Source organism: Ictalurus punctatus, chromosome 11, assembly GCF_001660625.3.
Source record: "Ictalurus punctatus breed USDA103 chromosome 11, Coco_2.0, whole genome shotgun sequence".
Lineage (NCBI taxonomy): Eukaryota > Metazoa > Chordata > Actinopteri > Siluriformes > Ictaluridae > Ictalurus > Ictalurus punctatus.
This window is the reverse complement of record NC_030426.2, coordinates 10,734,271-10,757,579: the sequence shown is the minus strand read 5'-3', so window position 1 is coordinate 10,757,579 and position 23,309 is coordinate 10,734,271. Positions and strand designations below refer to the sequence as shown.

Sequence of the window (23,309 nt, the reverse complement as noted above, 5' to 3'; positions counted from 1 at the left end):
AAGCATACTAATGGAGACTAGTCAAAACTTAGATCTATTTTTCTGAGTAGAGTATAGACAAAATCTTGTTATGATATCATATTTTGCATGTGACAAACATGATAGACCCCCTTTCTCTTAAAGCGCTCTCCTTTCACGTGTGCACACACACACACGCACATACACACTAGACCCCCTACGCACATGGTTAAAGAGACAGATGATGCCATGCTCCATCTGTTTATTGACATCCAGATGGTTGGTGACTTCAGTTCTCTGCTGACCCGTTCTCAGGGTCAGGTATGTGGGCATCCTTCCAAAAAAACCATGATACATAAACTCGTGGATTGAATGAAATAATGTTCATATGATGTGAAACTGAACCCTTTCATGCATAAATAATTTTTTTTTTTTTAAATGTATCCAGATACTTAAAGTTAAACATATTTTTTACTAAAAAAAAAAAAAAAAAAATCCAAAAATGAAAAAAAAAAAATTTGAGTGGAAGTGGAGTCTGGCACAAAAAGTATTTTACTTAATTTAGGCTTTTGTGTAGAAAGGTGGTAAATATATAGCAGAGACATGCTTCACTGAGAATGGCAAATAGTCTAGAGAGCAACAGAAATCAGGATAATACATTATGCTAAATTACAGTAATGGTCTCATGAGATTTTGAGGTAATTTACATTATATGTTAAATTAATATATTAAATTACAATGACTGTGCATTACATTAAATTGATTGTCTATATGTGTGGACACTGTGCATGAAATGGTTAAACACACACACACACACACACACACACACACACACACACACACACACACACACACACTCTGTATGTATCTTTAACTCTATCTCTTACAAAAACAATTTTCACATGGCCTATAAACAGTGCCTTCCCCTCAAGTAAAGGAAAGCTGTGTTGGAGTTGCTATTGATTATTACAAAAGAGAAATAAAGCGCGTGAAGGTGGTGGTGAGAATGAAATAGGACTCTCGCTATGGAGGGGGAAAGTGAAAGATAAAGGGAACGGTGAATACAGATATGACATGATCATAGATAGAGTAGATGAAACAGGCAATTATAGAATGAAATAAGATATATTAATATTACAGACAGGTGGTAAGAAAGAGGGATAATGTTAAGAGATAATGCATGTTAGAATCCTGGCAGAGAAATGACAGAAGATCAGAAAAGTAGGTGATGTTGTGTCCATTGATACAGTCGGATGCTGTTCGTGAGTAAATCTGGAAGGCTGTCAAGTCCTGATCCATATGAATGATCTGAGTGAGAGAGTTTGCTGTGAGCTGCACCTGATCTACCCTGAGCTCTCCTCCAATCCCCCACTGAGGACATCGATCATCTCTCCAGGGAGTACAGAGAGTGAGATGGACAAAGAGATTGAGAGAGAGAAGGAGAGGGGGAGAGTTGCTGTTTCAAACTGGGTCTTTTAGAATAATGGATTAATATTGGATTAAAAACTCACCAGGAAAACCCACTTGCTCATCATCAAACTATACACTACTGTATATTATATTCTCACTGTGTATCAATTATACAAAACTACTATATAAAACTACTTAACATACAGATTTAACACAAAACTGTACTCACACATCAAACCGAAGATTCTGCTTTTCCTCAAAGAAGAAATCCAGAACAAATTTCCGCACAAAGTCTGGATTCAGCGTGTTGTCAATCACCTCCGTTCTGCCATACTGAGAAAGAAGAATTGGATAAGAAATAAAGGCTCAGGGTGTGTTGTTTATTTTCACACTTATCATATGTATATTACACTTTACAATGCATCATATTACATTGTTACATCATATTATATATCATATTACATTGTAAAAAAAAATTCTTATTCATCCACAGAGTTGCTAAAAACATTTCATTCTATTTCTTGCTTCAAGTCACCACGATAACTTTAAGCCCCAAACTCCGATTCCCATTAAACAGTGGTCTTCCTGCTCTTTACAAGACAGTGATGAACTATCGATCACTTGCTGTACCTGCAAACACCTCTACATCCTCAAAGACATGCAGTCAAATTCAGAACCCTACAGTCTAACTCCAAATTACAGACCCAGTTTTAATTTAGGCAATGTTCTCAACATGCATTAAGACTATTTGGTAGTGTTTACCTCCATTTTAGCCTAATAAAGTTAACGTTTGACCTATTAAGCTTACTGGAGTTGATAGTAATATCATAGTTTAAAAGATACTATGGTTTTTCAATTCTTTTCACATTCCTACCACATTTAATGTCTTGTTTCAGCTTTGAAATAGCCTATATGCTCAAAATAAGAAAGTGTAAGTATCAAACTACAAAAAGAAAATATGAGCATGAAGTGACCTTCTTTTAACTGGTAAATCATGTATAACTTCTATATTCCTTCATCTCATTGATTTTACTGATACTGGGATTTACAGAGTCATCCTGTAAAGGAAAATGAAGATGCCACTGGAGATGCCTTACTTAATCCTCTTTCTTCCTAAACCCCCTCTTAAGATGCACCCCAATCTGGTCTGCCTGCCCCCGCAAAAATCATATCCTAGACCTCCTGCTGAGTGAAGCCTGGCAGGTAGAGGCAGGGTCTCTCGGCAGTCTACCTTTCTGTGACAGTTACCAGTGGAAATAAACCGTAAGGCTTCCGTTGAGAGCTAAAGGTACCTGCACAGCCATCAAATGTATTTCCTTGTCTGAAGACCTATTAATACTGACGGATTCATCATGTCTTATTCAGAGGCCACTCAAGTAACAAATAATCAAAATTGATAAAGTGTGTGTGTGTTCATATGTGTGCCACTTCCAAGTACCACTTTCAAAAAAAACCTCTTTAATGAGTTCACTTTTATGGCATTTAAATGGGAAGAGGTTACGCATTCCATATTTTAAAACTCAGGTCAGTTGGGTCAGGTAATTTTTGTTGGGGTCATGTGTAAACAAGCCAAAATATTCAGGAAATAATGTGTGAAATTCTTGGAGGCAGCTGAAAGAGCAGAGGATTCATCACAGTAAGAGGTGATTTGTATTTTTATTGTATAGTCATGTTTAATGATACAAGTGTATAATTCTCATTAGCATATTATAACGTTTTGACTATTATTTATTTGACAGTAATGTTTATTTATGAACTTTACAATAGACCATTAGATCCAAGTGTCTGTTAAATCTCATTTATGTGCTCTAAAGATGCAGAATGCTGGATGGATAACAAATTTCTCCAGCTAAATGACAAAAAGACAGAGATTATCATTTTTGGCCCTAGTAACTGTGAAAATAATATTGCAGAGAGTCTAGGTCCTGTAATTCGCATGCCTATGTCAAATAAAGGGGTTGACACAGAATTAAAGATCAACTGTCAAATAAACTCAGTTATGAAGAATAGTTTCTTTAAACTGCAAAATATCACTTAAATGTCTTATTATTTCCTGACCTGGAGAAAGTAATTCAGGCTCATTACATCACGCCTTGACTATTGCAATGTCTTGTATCTGGGTGTAAGACAGTCTTGGTTACCGATTCAATTTAGAATAATGTATAAGGTGCTGTTGTATGTTTTCAAAGTTCTGCATGGACTGGCACTAGATTATTATATTTCTGTATTTCCTCAGCCTCTGTGAACATGTTTAATACCCATATTAAAATCCATCTTTTTAATGAAGTCTTTGCTACTTTATAACAATCATTAGGTGTGGATCAGATGTAGGCTATTTGTGGTGTTTTATGTATTTTTCATTTTCTTTTATTTCTTTATGTATATTAGGGTTGCAACTAACGATTATGTTCTTCGAATAATCAGATAGGGAGGACAAACTTTGAGTACTATTTTTTCGTTTATATTTAAAATAAAATCCACAAACTGAGTGTTACAAATATAAATTTTACACAACTGTATGTCCAATTATATAAGACGCACACCAGAATATATATTATTCATTTAGGACTGTAGTTTAAATTAGTGCTTTTTGTGCATCCATAGAAAATAATGCATAAGTACTTATATATAATATAAACTATATAATATAAAGTTTATATATATATATATATATATATATATATATATATATATATATATATATATATATATATATATATATATATATATATATATATATATACAGTGAGGGAAAAAGGTATTTGATCCCCTGCTGATTTTGTACGTTTGCTCACTGACAAAGAAATGATCAGTCTATAATTTTAATGGTAGATTTATTTGAACAGTGAGAGACAGAATAACTACAAAAAAATCCAGAAAAACGCACGTCAAAAATGTTATAAATTGATTTGCATTTTAATGAGGGAAATAAGTATTTGACCCCTCTGCAAAACATGACTTAGTACTTGGTGGCAAAACCCTTGTTGGCAATCACAGAGGTCAGACGTTTCTTGTAGTTGGCCACCAGGTTTGCACACATCTCAGGAGGGATTTTGTCCCACTCCTCTTTGCAGATCTTCTCCAAGTCATTAAGGTTTCGAGGCTGACGTTCGGCAACTCGAACCTTCAGCTCCCTCCACAGATTTTCTATGGGATTAAGGTCTGGAGACTGGCTAGGTCACTCCAGGACCTTAATGTGCTTCTTCTTGAGCCACTCCTTTGTTGCCTTGGCCGTGTGTTTTGGGTCATTGTCATGCTGGAATACCCATCCACGACCCATTTTCAATGCCCTGTCTGAGGGAAGGAGGTTCTCACCCAAAATTTGACGGTACATGGCCCTGTCCATCATCCCTTTGATGCGGTGAAGTTGTCCTGTCCCCTTAGCAGAAAAACACCCCAAAAGCATAATGTTTCCACCTCCATGTTTGACGGTAGGGATGGTGTTCTTGGGGTCATAGGCAGCATTCCTCCTCCTCCAAACACGGCGAGTTGAGTTGATGCCAAAGAGCTCCATTTCGGTCTCATATGACCTCAACATTTTCTCCCAGTTGTCCTCTGAATCATTCAGATGTTCATTGGCAAACTTCAGCGGGCATGTATATGTGCTTTCTTGAGCAGGGGGATCTTGCGGGCACTGCAGGATTTCAGTCCTTCACGGCGTAGTGTGTTACCAATTGTTTTCTTGGTGACTATGGTCCCAGCTGCCTTGAGATCATTGACAAGATCCTCCCGTGTAGTTCTGGGCTGATTCCTCACTGTTCTCATGATCAATGCAACTCCACGAGGTGAGATCTTGCATGGAGCCCCAGGCCGAGGGAGACTGACAGTTCTTTTGTGCTTCTTCCATTTGCGAATAATCGCACCAACTGTTGTCACATTCTCACCAAGCTGCTTGGCAATGGTCTTGTAGCCCATTCCAGACTTGTGTAGGTCTACAATCTTGTCCCTGACATCCTTGGAGAGCTCTTTGGTCTAGGCCATGGTGGAGAGTTTGGAATCTGATTGATTGATTGCTTCTGTGGACAGGTGTCTTTTATACAGGTAACAAACTGATATTAGGAGCATTCCCTTTAAGAGTGTGCTCCTAATCTCAGCTCGTTACACGTGGGAGCCAGACACGTGGGAGCCAGAAATCTTTCTGATTTCCCTCATTAAAATGCAAATCAATTTATAACATTTTTGACATGCGTTTTTCTGGATTTTTTTTGTTGTTATTCTGTCTCTCACTGTTCAAATAAATCTACCATTAAAATTATAGATTGATCATTTCTTTGTCAGTGGGCAAACGTACAAAATTAGCAGGGGATCAAATACTTCTTTCCCTCACTGTATATATATATATATATATATATATAGAGAGAGAGAGAGAGAGAGAGAGAGTGAGAGAGTATCTCACAAAAGTGTGTACACCCCTCACATTTTTGTAAATATTTGATTATATCTTTTCATGTGACAACACTTAAGAAATGGCAATTTGCTACAATGTATTTCCAAGCCTTATCTTGTGCTTGCTTTTCTGGTTATAAACTTTGTTTACCCTGTTAACCTCGATTTTCTACTCTGCCTAGTTTAGCCTGTTTGCCAGATCAATTGACCCTAGCCTGCCTTGGACTTTGATTTCTGCCTGGTCTTTTGTACTTCTTATTGTTTGATTAAACTGTCATAGCTTCACTTGCCTCTGTCCTGCGCCTACATTACGTGACAGTTAGGTACTCATAGGCCAGTTTGTTTAGTTTATTATTATTAGAGTTATTGAAGTTTGACTAAATCTATTAAATTCAAGGGTTATACCATCTAATGTGTATAAAAGCTCGATAATAAATATAACAAGCTGAATAATGGTGGGTTATGAAATCACAAACCCTCTGTCTAGGCTTCACAGTCCTCTGGGGGTCCTCCAGCCAAGGAGGGCAGGCAAAGGCCCTATAGTAAATATCTCTTTCATAATCCTGGCTCTCAGTTTTACTTAGTACAGCTTTTCTTTAAGTCATATAATATTGGCTTCATTTAACCTGATAATTGCATTGTAAGGTTAATATTTGCTGTTTATTGCTTATGTGGTTGCTTTGTATGAACCCGCCTGCACATATCACATATGTCACCCTCTTAATGCCTTTGTAACCCATCTTGGCCTTGTGTGTGTGTGTGTGTGTGTGTGTGTGTGTGTGGGTGGGTGTATGTACGCACGTACATGAGAGAGAGAGAAATAAAAGAGAGAAATAAAAGAAATGGGGATGTCTGACTTACAGAAGCATAATTATCATGCTTACAGCTTACAGTCTTCAAGACGATACAAGTGAAGGTGATTAAGTATATAAACACGTAGAGAATGTACTTCTGGAAGTGGTTTTTCAAATCAGTACTTTATAAACATTTCTAAAGTAAATGAAGTGGGAACGTCATTTATTAATTCTGTTAACAAGCAACACTAGTTTTGTGCAGACGTAAGCATAATTTATGAGGATTGCAAATTTGATTGGAGATAATCTGATACCGGTTTTGGCTCAGTGGCTATTTGACACAGTGTGTAACCCCTGTGACCACGAAAGTATTTTTACAGACCTTCACTTAAGTCTATTTTATTAATTTGCCAAGTGCAATAAATGTTTAAACATTGATGTCTTGTCATATTAAACCTGAATTCCTGTACTTCATCCAAACTAAATTAGCTAAATACAAATGACTGGATTATTTTATCCATAACTTGTAAGGACAAACAACTCTGTTGTGGCTCCTAAATGTCAATTAGTTAACGCATTATTATGTACTATTATTATGTAAGTCACCCTCAGCCATAAAATGGTAATGTGGTCAGGTATCAGGTATGCTGGAACTTTCTGATGATGGATGGCGCTCAGTCAATAACAGACATAAGGGACTTATTTCCCATGTATAAGCCTTCAAGAGACTCAGCAAGACACTTCAACTGGGGATAAGCATTAAAAGCGTTTTATATTCATGACTGAAAATTTTTTTTTACAGGGCTCTTGAACGTTTTATGCACTCTATCTGTGCTGTGAGTGTACTTTCTGAATGTTTTTACAACCCTCCTGCTGTATCATAGTAGATCTAAAAAAAATTTTTTAAAAAAAGGATCTGGTTAACAGCCCAAAGCTACAATAGTTGACGCCTGAGTGGTTTTTACAAAACTGGTTAAACGGAGGAATCAAACTGTTATGAGACCTAAAAAAAACAGAGTTGTCCACTTGCTTTATCTTTATCAATGTGTATTTTTGTGTATGGGAGAAAAATCTATAACTACACATGCACCCTCAAACATTTATAGATTTTCTCAAATCTACACAGAACTACACACACACACACACACACACACACACACACACACACATACAGTCCCCTCCGAAACTATTAGAACTGTAAGGCCAATTCAATTGTTTGTGCTATACACACCAAAGACATTTGGGTTTGAGATCAAAAGATGGATATGAGAGAAGAGTTTATGATGTCAGCTTTTATTTCCTGGTATTTACATCTAGATGTGTTAAACAACATAAAACATGGAACCTTTTCATGGAATCAAACCACCCAATTGTTAGGCAAGCAAAAGTATAGGAACAGATATGTTTTGAACTAAATGAACGTGAATAACAATTAATATTTGGTCGCATATCCCTTGCTTGCAATAACTGCATCAAACCCAAGACTCACTGACAACCAACTGTTGGTTGGGACATTCCATCTCAAGTGGTGCAATAATGGCAAAGTTGAATACTTGACCATTTTTATTTTAAAAAAATAAAAAAATTTTAAATGTAATTTTATTTTATTTTTTAAAAATTTCTATGAATTGGCATGTACATGTAGCCGTTTTTTTTGTTTGTTTGTTTGTTTGTTTTTTTTACTTGATTTAACTACGACAGCCATCTTTGTCTCATGGCACACAACAAAGTTTGGTTATACAGCTGTATATGGAAACCTCAATATGTTCAGTATGGGCTCCTTGGAACAAAACGTCTGGATTACGCATGTAACTCTGTTCCCTGAGAAGGGAACAAGACGTTGCGTGAGCTTCATGCTGTGGAAAGCGCCCTCACGCATGACTGACATCTGAAGCTTGTGTAACATCATGCCTATTTATAGGCCTGCCGTTATCAGGTGACGTTGCAATTAAGTGTGTCACGTGATACAAGCCTCTATTATCTGAAGTAAAGATGCAATTCACAGGCATGCCCCAGTATGACAAAGCTTCACAATGTCTCGTTCCCTTCTCAGGAAACAGGGTTATATGCGTAACCCAGATGTTCCCTTTTAAAGGGAACTCAACGTTGCGTGAGCTTCATGTTGTTGGAACGAGAATACCCACTCCGTCATACTGAATGCATAGCCTGTTCAAAAGATCCGAGCCTGAAGGTCATTGCAAGACACTTGATCCCGGGGTGAAATGTATATCCAGGCTGTAATATTGAATTACTTTGTGTGGCATAGACCACCCTGCCACAGCACATACATCTTGTATGGGTACCTCTTTGAACAAAGCCTTCAAGGAGGTGACCCCCCTAGTGGAATGAGCCCTTATGCCCAGAGGTGTAGCGAGACTGCGCACCTCATAAGCGATAGAGACTGCTTCCACTATCCAATTATCCAATTAGAGACACAGCATCACCTCTACTGTCGCCGCCCAAGGCGACCAGCAGCTGCTCTGATTTACGCCACTGGCCGGAGCAGTGGACGTAAGTACAGAGAACCCTTACTGGACACAGTAGGTACAATTTCTCTTGCTCCAGTGTGAGGAACAGAGGAGAGCAGAAATCCTGCAACACTAGGAATATAATCCGGCCTAGGATATAGGAAGGCCTTGGCTAATCCATGGTCAAATTCAAGGCAGGAAGGGGCAACAGAGAGCGCTTGTAGATCTCCTACTTGCTTGAGAGATGTCAGGGCCAGCAGAAGAGCTACCTTTAGAGTCAGAAGCTTCTCTGAGGATGACTCTAAGGGCTTAAATGGGCACCTGACAGAACTTCCAGGACCACAGAAAGGTCCCAGGAAGGTATGCGTGGTCTGCAGATGGGCCTCAGCCGCCTGACACCATGCATAATCCTCGATGTTAGAGAACGTTGCCCCACACAGGCTTCATCAGTAGAGGCGTGGCTGGCCAAAATGGTGGTCACGTAGACCCTGATTGTAGAAGGAGCCAACTGAGAAACGTTCTTGTAACTCCAGGACTGTATATATTGCGGAGTTCACTGGGTCTAGCTGACATTCCTCACACCACGAGACAAAAAGTCGCCACTTGAGTGCATACAATTTCCTCATGGATGGTGCAATTAACATGCTCTCCACAACCTCAGTTGTGAGACCAGAATCTATGAGCTGGTGCCCCTCAGGAGCCAGACCCATAGATTCCATAGATCCGGCCGAGGGTGATATATCAGCCCTCCGGCTTGAGAAAGTAGATCCCTGCAGAAGGGAATCTCCCAAGGAGTGCTGTCTTGCAGGGATGTTATCTCTCAGAACCATATTTGAGTTTGCCAATAAGGTGCTACTAGCAGCAGACGTAGACGGTCTTGGCGAACTCTCGCTAGAACTTCTGGGAGCAGAGCGATCAGGGGAAAAGCATACAGATGTGACCTCAGCCACATGTGCACCAACGTAACCCTCCTTGGTGATTGACATATGAGACCACCGCTGTGCTGTCTGTCACAACTAACACATGGTGACATCTCAATTGATCAAAAAGGAATTTCAGTGCGAGAAATACGGCCTACATTTCTAGGCGATTTGTATGCCACTGCAGATGAGGGCTAAGGCGTCTAAGGCCACGCCCCAGCCCAAGATGGAGGCATTAGTCATTAACATCTTGCGATAAGGAGATGTCCCTAGACTGTGACCTGAGGCTAGAAACCAGAGACACCTCCAAATTCTCAGAGCACGAAGGCATCGCTGCGTGATACTGATTTTTCTCAGAGGTTTCGTCCTCGGATGAAATCCCCGACTTTTCAGCCACCACTGAAACAGTCCCATGTGCAATAGACCCAATGGTATGACATTGGCTGCTGCTGCCCAACAGTCGCAACAGTTTCTTGTAGAGATTATGAACAGTGGATGCCCAGACCCAGCATTATCTTGCTCAATGCTGATAGGATTGACCCTATGCATGTTGGGGATAGAAATGGCCTCCTTGTAGTAGAATCCCATATAACCCGTAGAAAAGTTGTCCTCTGCACTGGAGAAAGCATACTTTACTTGAGGTTCAACTTGAGCCCCAAGCTCCTCATGTGGGTGAGAAAAACATCTCGATGTTGAATCGCTAGTTCCCTGGATCATGAAAGAATTAACCAGTCATCCAGGTAGTTTAGTACATGGATGCCCTGGAGTCACAAGGGAGCCAGAGCAGCATCCATGCACTTTGTGAAGGTGCGAGGGGATAAAGCTAGCTTGAAAGTAAGAACCCGATATTGGTACGCAATGCCTCTAAACGTGAACCTCAGGAACTTCCTGTGACTGTGCGACATTTTTATGTGGAAATATGCATCTTTAAGATCTATCATCAAAAACCAGTCCTCGAACTGAATCTGTGGAATGATAAGTTTGAGCGTCAGCATCTTGAACCTGTATGTCTGAAAAGTACCGTTCAGATGAGGATCTAAAATTCGCCGCATACTCCCATCTATTTTGCGGACCAGGAAATAATGGCTGTAAAAACCTCCCTCCCTCAGGGAATGGTGTACATGTTCTATGGCCCCTTTGTCCAAGAGGAATCTTACTTCCTGCGCTAACTTCGGGCTCTGCTCTGTGCTGACTACTGTGGTGAGTACACCCCTGAACAGCTGAACCCTTTTCTATGGTAGACAGAACCCATGGAGACAGATTTGGCAGTATTTTCCACACTACCAGATGGTCTTTTAGTGACATTAACTTCTCCACATTCTGTTGGAGGGAAAGCATCAGATTTCCATTGCCCTGTGACAGCTCGCTGACCAAGGAAGACTGAAAACTTGGGACAGCCTAGGCTAGTGGAGGCCCTACAGTAGTACTGGGGGCTAACCACGACCCTTCAGGACCACTCCTTCTATGTCTGCTTGGCCTTTATGATCATTCTCAGATCAGGCCTATTAGCAGGCTATGACTGTGGCCGCCGGGTGAACTCAACACAACGAGGAAGGAACTGGCTGAATGCCACCGTTTGCTGTTTTGCATTAACTGCACTACTGAACAGGCCAGAAGGTTCACAGGGGCATCCAGCAAGGATCTTTTCCCCCATCCCTGCGAGGTTGAGCCATAGGTGCCTCTCCATGCAAACCAAGCTACCCATTGAATGCCCGATATGACGGGCCGTCTACTTGGTCAACCAGACAGAGAAATCCGTGGCACGGTGAAGCTCTGACACTGCCTTGGGCCCAATTCCCTCCCCAATGTTGAGCTCACTCAGTAGGTCTGCTTGGTAGGCCTGCAATACTGCCATTGTATGCAGTGACCTACAATACCCGCTGCTGCATAGGCCTTGCCCACCAACACTGAGGTGGCCGTAGATGGTTGGATGGCAAAGCTGACCCCCCTCCACCTTTGGCATGGCTAAATAGCTGTGTCATTCACACCATACCTGCATGATATTTCATCATGCACTTCTGGAATAAAGGAGAGTTTTCTGCGGTATGCGGGAGATTTGTTTTCACTGCGGAGAAAGTGCTCGTCCAGCCTGCTACAAGCCACTTCCTGTTCCCTGGGCCAGTCTAGATATTTTAGATATTTTTTCAACTGCCCTAGTAATCACTTCAAACAGCTTTTTATATGTTCGAGAGCTGCTCTCCGTTTTAGGTGCAACGCCACCCCCTACTGGCTCCTCAGCGTCTGAGAGGGTGTTTTAGCTTTCCACTGCGGATGGAGGAGTCACGATGCGAGCTCCAAAACCGGGCGGAGAGCCAGACCCGGAAGACAGAGCAAGAGATCCGGCCCAGATCCGCAAGGCTCTGAAACCCAATTCCCATCAGCCGAGAAGAGAGCAAGCCATGAGCGGAGCTGCCTGACTGTAAATTGTTGACAATGCGCACAGTCAGACCCCTTGAGGGGTGCCCTGGCATGCTACACCTCTAGACACTTCACACATAAAGTGTGCCCCCCCCGTGATGAAATTGGAGCAAGGTGTGACACACTTCCTGAATTCTCTCTCACTCATACTTTTCTCTTCTTTTTTTAAAGGGACAAAAAAAAAATAATAATAATTTAAAAGATAGCCAGGAAATTAATCTTTTTGCGAGCATACACAAACGACCGACATGCAGACTTGTTGAAGTTAATAAGGCTGATGGCGCGGTTCACAGGTGCCATTTTCATGCAACGCACTTAATTGCCACGTCACTTGATCACAGCAGGCCTATAAATAGGCATGATGTTACACAAGCTTCAGATGCCGGTCACATGCTAGGGCACTTCCTACAGTGTGAAGCTCACACAATGTTGAGTTCCCTTTGAAAGGGAACTGGGCTCTAGAGCATATTACAAGTTACATGTACATATATAAACATTTTACACTTGTTCCTTAGACTTAAGTCCAAATGTGATGCTCAAGATTGCTCACAGTTCCACTGTTAGGGTCAATTTATAATGGGAAGGGTTCAAGTCTTACTTTTTTATGGGATACCTAGGCAATATAATATGCATGCAGAACATTTGAGGTTTGAGACTTCTCTTGTTTTTTTATGGGGGCGAGAAAGTAAATTAAAAGTTAAATTCCCCTCACTTTCTGGTTGAATATCTATGGTGGAGGACAAGAAACTAACCTAAAAATTTCACAGAAGTCAGTCCACTATAGGACTTAAACAGAGCTATGGTGTTGTTTCTTCTGTAATAAAAGCAGTAAGTGAGTAGCTCAATTATTGTAAGTCTGCTATAATAGCAGAACGTAGCAGTTCCTATGAGCTAGGTCCAACCTGAGCCAAGATACTGAGGTTTCTGTAAACAGCTCTGTAACCAAAATGTGCTGTGCCACGACACAAAGATGGCCATCATAAACCAAGTAGAAAAAAACAGGTGATTTTGCAATGCCGATACATAGAGGTTATCATTCAAAAAAGTTATGAAAATTAAAAACAGTCGAGCAAACTGGATTGGACCATTTGAGATGGAATGACCCAGTTTCATCTTTTGTGACAGCCTCTTTCAGTTGTTTTTTGTTTTGGGGGGGTTTCTCCCTTCAATCTCCGCTTCAGGAGGTGAAATGCATGCTCAGTTGGGTTAAGGTCAGGTGATTGAATTGGCCAGTCTAAAACTTTCCACTTTTTCCCCCAATGAAATCCTTTGTTGAGTTGGAAGTGTGTTTTGGATCATTGTCTTCCTCCCTTTGGCCTTTCCATCACTTTGGTAGAGGTTAATCTTGGTTCCAGAACTTTTGTTGCCCATTTCTATATTTCTTTGCAAATTCCAATCTGGCTTTCCGATTCTTACTGCTGATGATTGGTTTGCATCTTGTAGTATGGCCTCTATACTTCTGCTCTCGAAGTCTTCTTCAAAAGGTGGATTGTGATACCTTCACCCCTGCCCTGTGGAGGTTTTTGGTGATGTCACTGTTGTTGTTGTTGTTGTTGTTTTTTTATCACAGCTCTCACGATGCTTCTGTCATCAGATGTTGTTGTTTTCCTTGTTGGACCCATTCAGTGTCTGTTGTTCAGTACCCCAGTGGTTTCTTTCTTTTTCAGGACATTCCAAATTGTATTGGCTATGCCGAATATTTGTGCAATGCTTATGATTGATTTTCCCCCTTTTCTCAGCTTCAAAATGGCTTTCTGTTCTCCCACAGACAGCTCTCTGATCTTCATGCTGGCCTATTGTTCTTAACAAAAAAATGCAAAAAACAAAAAACAAAAAAAACAAAGGCTAAAACCAAGAGTAGATATTCAAAGCTATTTACTGTTTAAATCATCAATCTAACAGGACTCACCTGGGTAACAGGAAACACCTGTCAGTCAAGTTCCAATATTTTTGCTTGCCTACAAATTGGGTGGTATACAAAATGTGCTATGTCATTTAACACATCCACATATAAATACCAGGAAATAAAAACTGAAATTCTAAACTCTCATCATGCCCTAAGGGTTTGTGGACTTAGAGAAAACATGGGACAGAAACATATGGGACAGTCCAAGCTGTGCTCCTTTCTGGCATCCACACAGTGTGGGAGACGACTGGCAGCTCTCTTCTCTGGCAGCAAAGCAAAGCTCCAATTTCATTCAATAAATCTCTTTGAAATAAATATGGGGTATGTAAGGTAAATATTGTATAAATGTTATAACTGATCATGTTTAATTATGTGCAATGAAACCCTTAACTAAGAGTGCTTCTAAAAACGTCCCCTTGATTCCTCAATCCTACCTTGTTCAGTCCGTGATGCCATCTTTAAAGAGGTACCAATTTTAAAAATGCAATCAAGGGAATCAAAAGAGAGAGGAGATACGAGGCTTTTAGAGCAAGGAAACATGTTTCCTATGTGGAAGGGATTTTTTTTGTAGCGCATGATATAAGCCTATGGTATAAATGCTCCACCCAATAAGTCCACCCACTCAATAAGCCTAAGGTGTAAATGATTTTCCCAATAAACAAATGACAATAAATGAACAATAATATGAACCAACAATGCAAAATTAATCATCTGAATTAAATAAACAATGTGCACAGTAGGGATACTGCTGAGGATGCAAGTGCAGGTACTCAATAGTTTATTTAATCACTGCAAACAGGACAAAGACGTAATCCAATAACATGATCAGAAAACAGGCAAGGATCAGGCGATGGGCAAACAGCATAAACAAGGGCAGGCAAAAGCAAAAACGTGAGTAACAGGAACTAGATCAAACCAGGAAAGTAAACAATAAATCAAGGCTTGGTAACAACTGGCACAGTGACACAGAGTATGTACTTCACAACGAACAAAGAAACACAGGTGAGAGTGAGAGTAACCATGACACATTAGGGAGACAGCCAATGTCAAGACATGGCTGGAGACAAGACTTGAACCAAAACAAAAACATATGTGGCAATGTAAACAAAAACATTACATGGCAGTAGTGTGCACCGTAGAGCTGCGAGCTTCTATGCTTGCTCAGAGGCACAGCATGCAGTGCTTGGTGTGAAAATACATAACAGAATCCACACCCCCCAAAAGGCATGACTCCTGAAGCACCTTCTAAACAAATACAAGGTGGATCTGCCCCCTGGGTAAAATGTCCACTAGATACCCAGGGTTTTGAGGTAGGCATGGTCCAAAGTGCTCGCTCTTCCTAGAGGAGCTGGGGAGCAGGCATGGGACAGGTTGGCTGGAGGAAGGTGGCTGGGTGGACGTTCTCGCCAGGGTCAGGTGGCATATCTGTGAAGTCCTTCTCAGGGTCAGGTGGCAGAGCGATGATGTCCTCACCGTTATCTGGTGGCGGGGCTGGGACATGCTTGCCGGGGTCAGGTGGCAGGGCTGGGACAGGCTCTCTGGGTTCAGGTGACATAGCTATGGTAGACATGGGAGGCCATGCCATCAGCCACAGGGAGGGGCAGAATGTTTCAGGCCACACAGTCATCCTTGGACACAGGCAGGGCTTTGGAGACAGTGCCATCTGCCTCAGGCAAGATCAAGACTTGAGAGGCCGCGCCATCTGCCCCAGGGAGGAGCAGGACCAGGAAGGCGTTAGAGGCTGCCACGTCGGCCTCAGGCCGGAGCTTGGCTGGGGAGGCCACCACTTCGGCCCAGGGCCAGAGCTCGGCTGGGGAGGCTGCCATGTCAGCCGCGGTCTGGAGCTCAGCAGGGGAGTCCTCTGGCTGGAGGTTAGCTGGAGCCTTCGTCTCCCCTTCATCTCCAGCTCTCCCCTCAATGATGTTGCTCATGGTTTGGCTGATGCACAGGTTCTTATCCCCACCATCCCCACACATAAAATCCTTGCATGAAAGTCAGTTAATATGCCTTGCTTTAAAAACGAAGTCAGACAATGATTAAAATCTTGTTTAAGCTAAAGTTTGTGATGTGCAATTATATTTTAATAAAGGATAATTTAGTGCGCAATCACTGTCATGTATAGGCAGATCTGTTATACTGCTCGGAAACATATCAGTAACTGAATAAATAGAAGTTGCATTAAATTGACACTCCAGTGAGTAAAGACATCTCACTTGGTAAATAAGTTTTTTCTCAATTACTCTTGTCCTTGTTTCCTTTTCTGCCATCATTTCCTCAGAGGAAGGAGGTAAAAAGCAAGCAAGGGACACAAAGAAAAGCTCTCTCTGCACTGCTCTTGTTAAAATCATTCTGAAGTCAAATAAAGGAACACTCAAGCATTTTTTAAACACTTCATCTGTAATGTACAGTGCTGTGAAAAAGTATGTGATTTCTTCTGCTTTTGTGTACATCTCATACTAAAATAGTTTTATATCTTCAAAAGAAATACAATTTAAAACAAAGGCAAACTGAGAAAATACACAATACAGTTTTTTTTTATTGAAGCAAAAAAGATATCCAACACCTATCACCAATGTGAAAAACTAACTGCCCCCTTAAACTTAAAATCCAACTTTAGAAGCAATAACTGCAACCAAACACTTCCAGTAACTGGAGATCAGTCTTTTGCACTATTCGTACAGGACTAGTTTTCTAAACGTAGTGTGAGTTACAATTCTTATCGTCCGACCTCTGTGATTCCATGTACCGATTCGAAAGAGACTAACATCTCTGTGTTTATTACAGAGGTGGGAGTGTCCATTTTATATATCTGGGCATTGCAGAAGATCACGTGCTCTAGATGTGTGCATAAGTACTTTTAAATTTAAAAAGTAAAATTTCTTAATTTATTGATTTTATTGTAATTTATTTAAATTACTTATTAAAAAACATACTAAAAAAACTTCACATGATTTTATAGAACTGGCTGCTTATAACAAACCCACTGAAATAAACATATGATTACTTGTATAAATAAAACATTATATAATTGAGAGAAGAAATGAAGGTGAGTAATCACCTGACACTGATATTACAGTGGCCAGTCATAACAATTTACGTGATTTGGCTCTTGTTGATTTTATTTTTGAATGTCTTCACCGAGTAGCAAAAATACATACATCCATACTGAATTGTCCACAGCAAGCAGAAAACGTGCACGTAAGAGCTTCTATGGTAGTTCATGTTAGCCAAAACAGACAAGGAAATGCTTGTGAAAAAATATTATTGGCAATCACAGACATTCACATTCGGATGGGATTAGATTTCTCAGAGGATCACTTTGTTAACCAAAAGACAGTAGGTAATTTGCTCTGGAATTTTTACAGTTGATTGTGTGAGAAAACACAGACTTGGCAGATTCGGACGGGATTAAAATCATGAAGTACGTCTGTGAAACACGAATTTCTCTAATGTCCCCCAGGAAAACTAGTCCCGTCCGAATAGTGCTTTCACTTACTTCTAGGACTAGGACTTACTCCTATGCTTTGGATCATTGTTTTACTACATAATCCAGTTGCGCTTGAGTTTCAATTTACGGACTGAAGACCGGACATTCTCCTTTAGGTTTTTCTGGTACAGAGCAGAATTCATGTTTCCCCTGATTTATTGCAAGTTGGCAAGGCCCTGAAGTAGCAAAGCATCCCCACACCACCACACTACCACCACCAGGTATGGTGTTCTTTTTGTGGAATTCTGTGTTTGGTTTACGCCAGATGTAACGGGAATCCTGTCTTCCAAACAGTTCCATTTTCGACTCATCAATCCACAGAACAATCTCCCAAAAGGTTTGAGGATCATCAAGGTATATTTTGGCAAAATTCAGACAAGCCTTAATGTTCTTCTGGGTTAGCAGTGTTTTTGGCCCCACCACTCTTCGATTTGTGCCATTTTTTCCCAGTGTTTTTCTGATAGTGGAGTCATGAACAGTGACCTTTATTGATGGAAGAGAGACCTGTAGGTTCTTTGATGTTGTCCTTGGCTCTTTTGTTACTTGTTGGATGAGTAGTTCCTGTGCTCTTGGAGGAATTTTGGAAGGTCGGCCACTTCTGGGAAAGTTCACTACTGTGCCAAGTTTTCCATTTGGAGTTAATGGCTCTCACTGTGGTCCCAGAGCCTTTGAAATAGCTTTGTAACCCTTCCCAGACTAATGCATTTCAATCACCTTCTTCCTCATCATTTCTGGAATTTCTTTCAAGTTTGCCATAGTGTGTTACTGAGAAAGACCTTTTAACCAACTTCATGCTGTTGAAAAAGTTCTAGTTAAGTGATGATTTGATTGAACAGGGTTTGCAGTAATCAGGCGTGCTTGTGTCTAGTTTAGCTGAACCCCATTAGGAATGCAGTTTTACAGATTTGGGGAATTAGTAACTGCAGGAGCAAATACATTTTTACACAGGCCCAGTTGGTATTGGATAACTTTTTTGCTTCAATAAATGACTATCATTAAAAACTGTATTTTGTGTTTACTCGGGTTGCCTTTGTTTCATCTTAGATTTTGTTTTAATTTCTGAAACAATTTAGTATGAGATATACACAAAAACAAAAGAAAGCAAATACTTTTTCACTGCACTGTATTTAAGGTTTTGTGTTATCCATGTGTGATCAAGCAAAGACTAAGAAAATGCAGAGGTCATGTTGTTAACACTCAACCACAAACAATTCACTCCGAAAATGTAGTTCATATCTGACAAGCTGAACTATACTGATTTGTTGACTAATTTACAAAACCTTTGATAATAACATTTATTAAACAGTTACTCTTAGAATTTTGTGATAAGTGGGTTTCAATTAAGCAAGTTCTCTTTTCTCACTAGGAAACATAAAAAAAACTGTTCATGGTCCCTGTTCATATATGCTACAGACACAATAGATAAGGGTTAGGTTTAAACCATTTGGTGTATTGTTTGTAATACTAAGTAAAATAAATCAATGAGGATTTAGGTCATATGTTCTTATGTTAACCTTGTTGTAATTTGCCTGATCCTGATTGAATGGAACATGTTATTTCAAACATAATCACTACCAGGTTGGAAGGTGTCTGTAAATAGCCAGTGTTTGAAGAGCTCTTCAATCAATCAGTTTATTGATGAGAGTGAGGACTTGTATATGGTTGTAGTAACTGAGATGCACTGAGACTGACTGACTCCCTGCAGGCTTCTCCACAGAGAGTCTTTGATTGTTGTACAAAGTGCAAATTAAACGCAAGAACCCTGACGTGTGTGTGCGAGTGTGAGATAAGAGGCTGATTAGTAGAGATAGAACATCTCCAATCTAAAGGAAACTCTTCTATTCACCAGCCACAACATAGATTGGAAAAATATTTCATTCTTCACTTAAGCTTAAAGCACCTCCATTGCCCATTATGAATTTTGATTAACTTTCTCCATCTCTGAGACAAAGGATGAGACATTTCTGACAGGCTCATCATAAATGACCTTGAGAAAAATGAATAGTGAAACTCACCTCTCTCCATTCTTTCGTTCCTATGCCTTGTATGTACAACACGACAACTGTGAGAAAAAGAGAGTGAGACAGACAGACAGAGTGAGTACATGAGATTAAAGAGCTCAAGAGGCAATGCGAAATGAAATGCCACTGCAAATTAAATGCAGTCAAATATCTTCTATCTGACCTTTTCAAACACTTTCCACTTCTATAAGAGTTGACATAATTAAGGAGTAAAGAACCATTGTAACAATGAAAGCATAGTAAAATATTTACACAAACTCATTAGCAAATGTTTATCTTTGATAACAGATAGAGGAATAGCACACAACTGCCTACTTGTGCCATTATCATTACTGTTATAAAGTTTACCCAATTTTATGTTATGTTTATTCTTAAATTCTAGCATATTTGGCTCCCAATTGGAGCAACAGAAAAGTGTTTGCCCTATTGTCTTGAGATTGTGAGGTCAAATCCTGATGATTCCACAGCTATCTGTGGCCATGTGTCAAGAACAAAATTCACCTCTGGGCGGGAGGGATGGCATACTCTCTTTGGCCACACTAGCCAATTGTGCGGTAGAGGATGGACAGCATGGACAGCAGTTTGATAAAAGATGCAGCTGGCTGACTGAGTGTCTCGGAGTAGGTACGTGTTAGCATTAACTCTCCTCGATTGAAAGCTGTCATATGATAGGCAAGAGCCGGCTGGTGGGTTGGAATTGGCAGGTGACCAAATTAGGGGGGAAAGGGGCGATCCTAGCATCAAAGTGTACTTTGATGTATGTACAAAGTGTAGAAAGTACAAAGTGTACGAGATGTAATAATATATAGTCTATCGCAGGACACCATGCACACACACACCTACGAGCAATTTAGCAAAGCCAATCCTCCTACCTGCATGTTTTTTGACAGAGGGAGGAAACTGGAGAACCCCGAGAAAACCCACTTTACTGTCCACAGACAGAACCAGGGACCTTGGAGCTGTGAGACCACCTGTCACGTAAATGGAGGTTAGGACGGATGCAAGTGCAGATAAGAGCTTTATTATAGGCAAGACAGGCAGACAAATCCAAATCATGAAATACAGGCGTGGTCAGAACAGGCAAAGGGTCAGGCGAACGGCGAACAGCAGATGGGCATAAATCAGGCAAGGCAAACGAGAGACTAGAAGAGAGATCAAAACTAGACACAAGAACATAGAACAGTGGCTTGGTACGGTAAATACACTCAATACTTCACGAAGTGCATAGACACAAGAGGGGTATAAATACTAGAGATGCACCGATACTAAATTTCTCAGACAATACCGATAACTGATTATTCAGAGTGATACTGGCCAATACCGATAACAATACCGATAGTTCCGCCTTTTATACCTTCTTTTAAATTAATAATAATTAATTCCACAATTCTGAAAGAAATGCAAATAAAAACTTTATTCTCTCCATTTCAACAAGTTGTTTCACAGTAACTGGTCTCATAAACAGAAAACACATTACTCAAATTAACACTAACACATGAATTAAACTCTGAAGCTTGAAGTAAGATTTCTTAACTTACTGAATGTTATTAATTCATAAACATTGACTGCATTCTGAAAAACCTCCTGTTAGTCTCACATTCACTCTCCACAAACAAAAGCATTTCTACTTCATCAGTGAACATCAAACTGGTAATATCTAATATAAACTTTTTTTATGATATTAACTCATATTAACATTAACTGCATATGAGACATACTACTCTACAAATATATTTCTATGCAATATATACCACTCATCTTAAATCTTTCAACGGTGTACTTCTCTTTAAATGTGCTATATTAAGATTCAAGATTTTTATTTGTCATATACACAATTATATACAGTATATAAATTCCAGTGAATTAAAACCTGGCCTACTCCTCTTCAGACTGTGCATTAAATTTTAAATCAAAATTTAAAAGTTCAGAATGAATAGAAATATTAAGACATTTTTAAAAAATATTAAGATAAGAGATAAAAAATATGAAATATATGTACAGGAATGTACGAAAAGGGATGTGCAAACAATCAAGGGATGTGCAAAAAAAATGGATGTACAAAATATGCAGTATGTAACCATGCAAAGTGCAGTGTGCGGAATGTCAATGGAGTGCATAGTGACTGTAAAGTCTTTATGAAATTCTAAGGGATCTTTATGGAGGACATGTCTGTGTTGATGAGTCTGATGGCCTTAGGGAAGAGGCTCCTCCTGAATATAGCTGATATAGCTGACATGCATTGACTCACAGAACCAGATTTTTTAATGTACTTTCTCAAGTGCATTTGATATAGTGCATGATATGTAGTTTAATTTCTAATTAATATCTATTTTTATTAAATTTTTATGACTGGTGTACTATTAGTACATTCAACATATTCTTCAGAATACACTCAAAAGCGTAATACATCTAGAGGCATTTCTCCAAAGTTAGGTAATTAGAGCTTATTAAGAAATTAGGCATACTGTACATACTGATGTACAAAACCCACAATATATTCATATACAACCCCACCTTCTTAAGTCACCCCACTTTTAAAAAGCTACCACATGTATGAAAAGTGCTCTATAAATAAAGTTTTTTAATTATATATAGGAAAAATCTTTGAATCACTCCTTCATCCTTCTGCTCTCTGTGTGTCTCTCCAACACCATAATGCTACATCAAAGCTGGGTGTGAGACTGGAAAGAACGCAATCAGCATAATGCCGGCACCGCAGGATCCAACCAAGCGTGAACACCACAGCTCAGGCTCCCACTACTCCCCTCAATCTCTTCAAAAGAAATCATAAGCTGGTTCATTGTAAATTAATAAATATAGATGAAGGGGGGGATGGGGGGGTGGTGGAAGACAAAGGAAAGAGGACATACTGTCCACTGGGGTTTGCAGAGTTGTGGGTAACAACACCAATAATGACATCTTTAGTTACACCAACATCTAGATGTGGGCGATATGGTAAAAATATCATATCAAGGAACTTGGGTGCATTTTCATAATTAAGGATATACACTCAAAGCCACTTCATTTATTTATTTTTTAAATTACATTTTACTTGTTTTATTATTAATACTGGGTAGGGCCTCCCTTTGCTCTAAAACAACCTCAATTCCTCATGGCATGGATTCCACAAGGTGTTGGAAACATTACTTTGAGATTCTGCTCTATGTAGACATGACTGTATTATATAATTGATGCAGATTTGACAGCCGTACATTCCCCAGTTCTACCACAACCCAAAGGTTCTCTTAACGATTTAGATCTGGTGAATGGGGAGACCATTTTAATGCACTGAACTCATTGTCATGTTCAACTAGTCTAAGACAACTTGTGTGAAAAATGGTGCATTATCATGCTGAAAGTAGCCATGTTCCTTAATCTTAAGGTAAATTGTAACCATAAAGCTGAACAATAACACTCAGGCTCTGCATTTGAACGATGCTCAATTAGTATTAAGGGGCCCAATGTGTGCCAAGAAATATTGCCCACACCATTATACAACCACCAGCGGCCAGAACTGTTGACAGAATTCAGGTTGGGTCCA

At 39.9% G+C, this 23,309-nt stretch overlaps 1 protein-coding gene across 1 annotated transcript in view; it reads right to left on the bottom strand.

The window, feature by feature from the left end:
• LOC108271557 (copine-9) overlaps nt 1-23,309 on the bottom strand; it is a 123,628-nt gene that overhangs the window by 79,183 nt on the left and 21,136 nt on the right. The window contains exons 3-4 of the mRNA XM_053683683.1: nt 19,763-19,809; nt 1,598-1,701 (exon numbers count right to left, since the gene is read on the bottom strand). Of these exons, the coding sequence (XP_053539658.1) occupies nt 1,598-1,701; nt 19,763-19,809 (151 nt within the window). The remainder of the gene's footprint in view (nt 1-1,597; nt 1,702-19,762; nt 19,810-23,309) is intronic.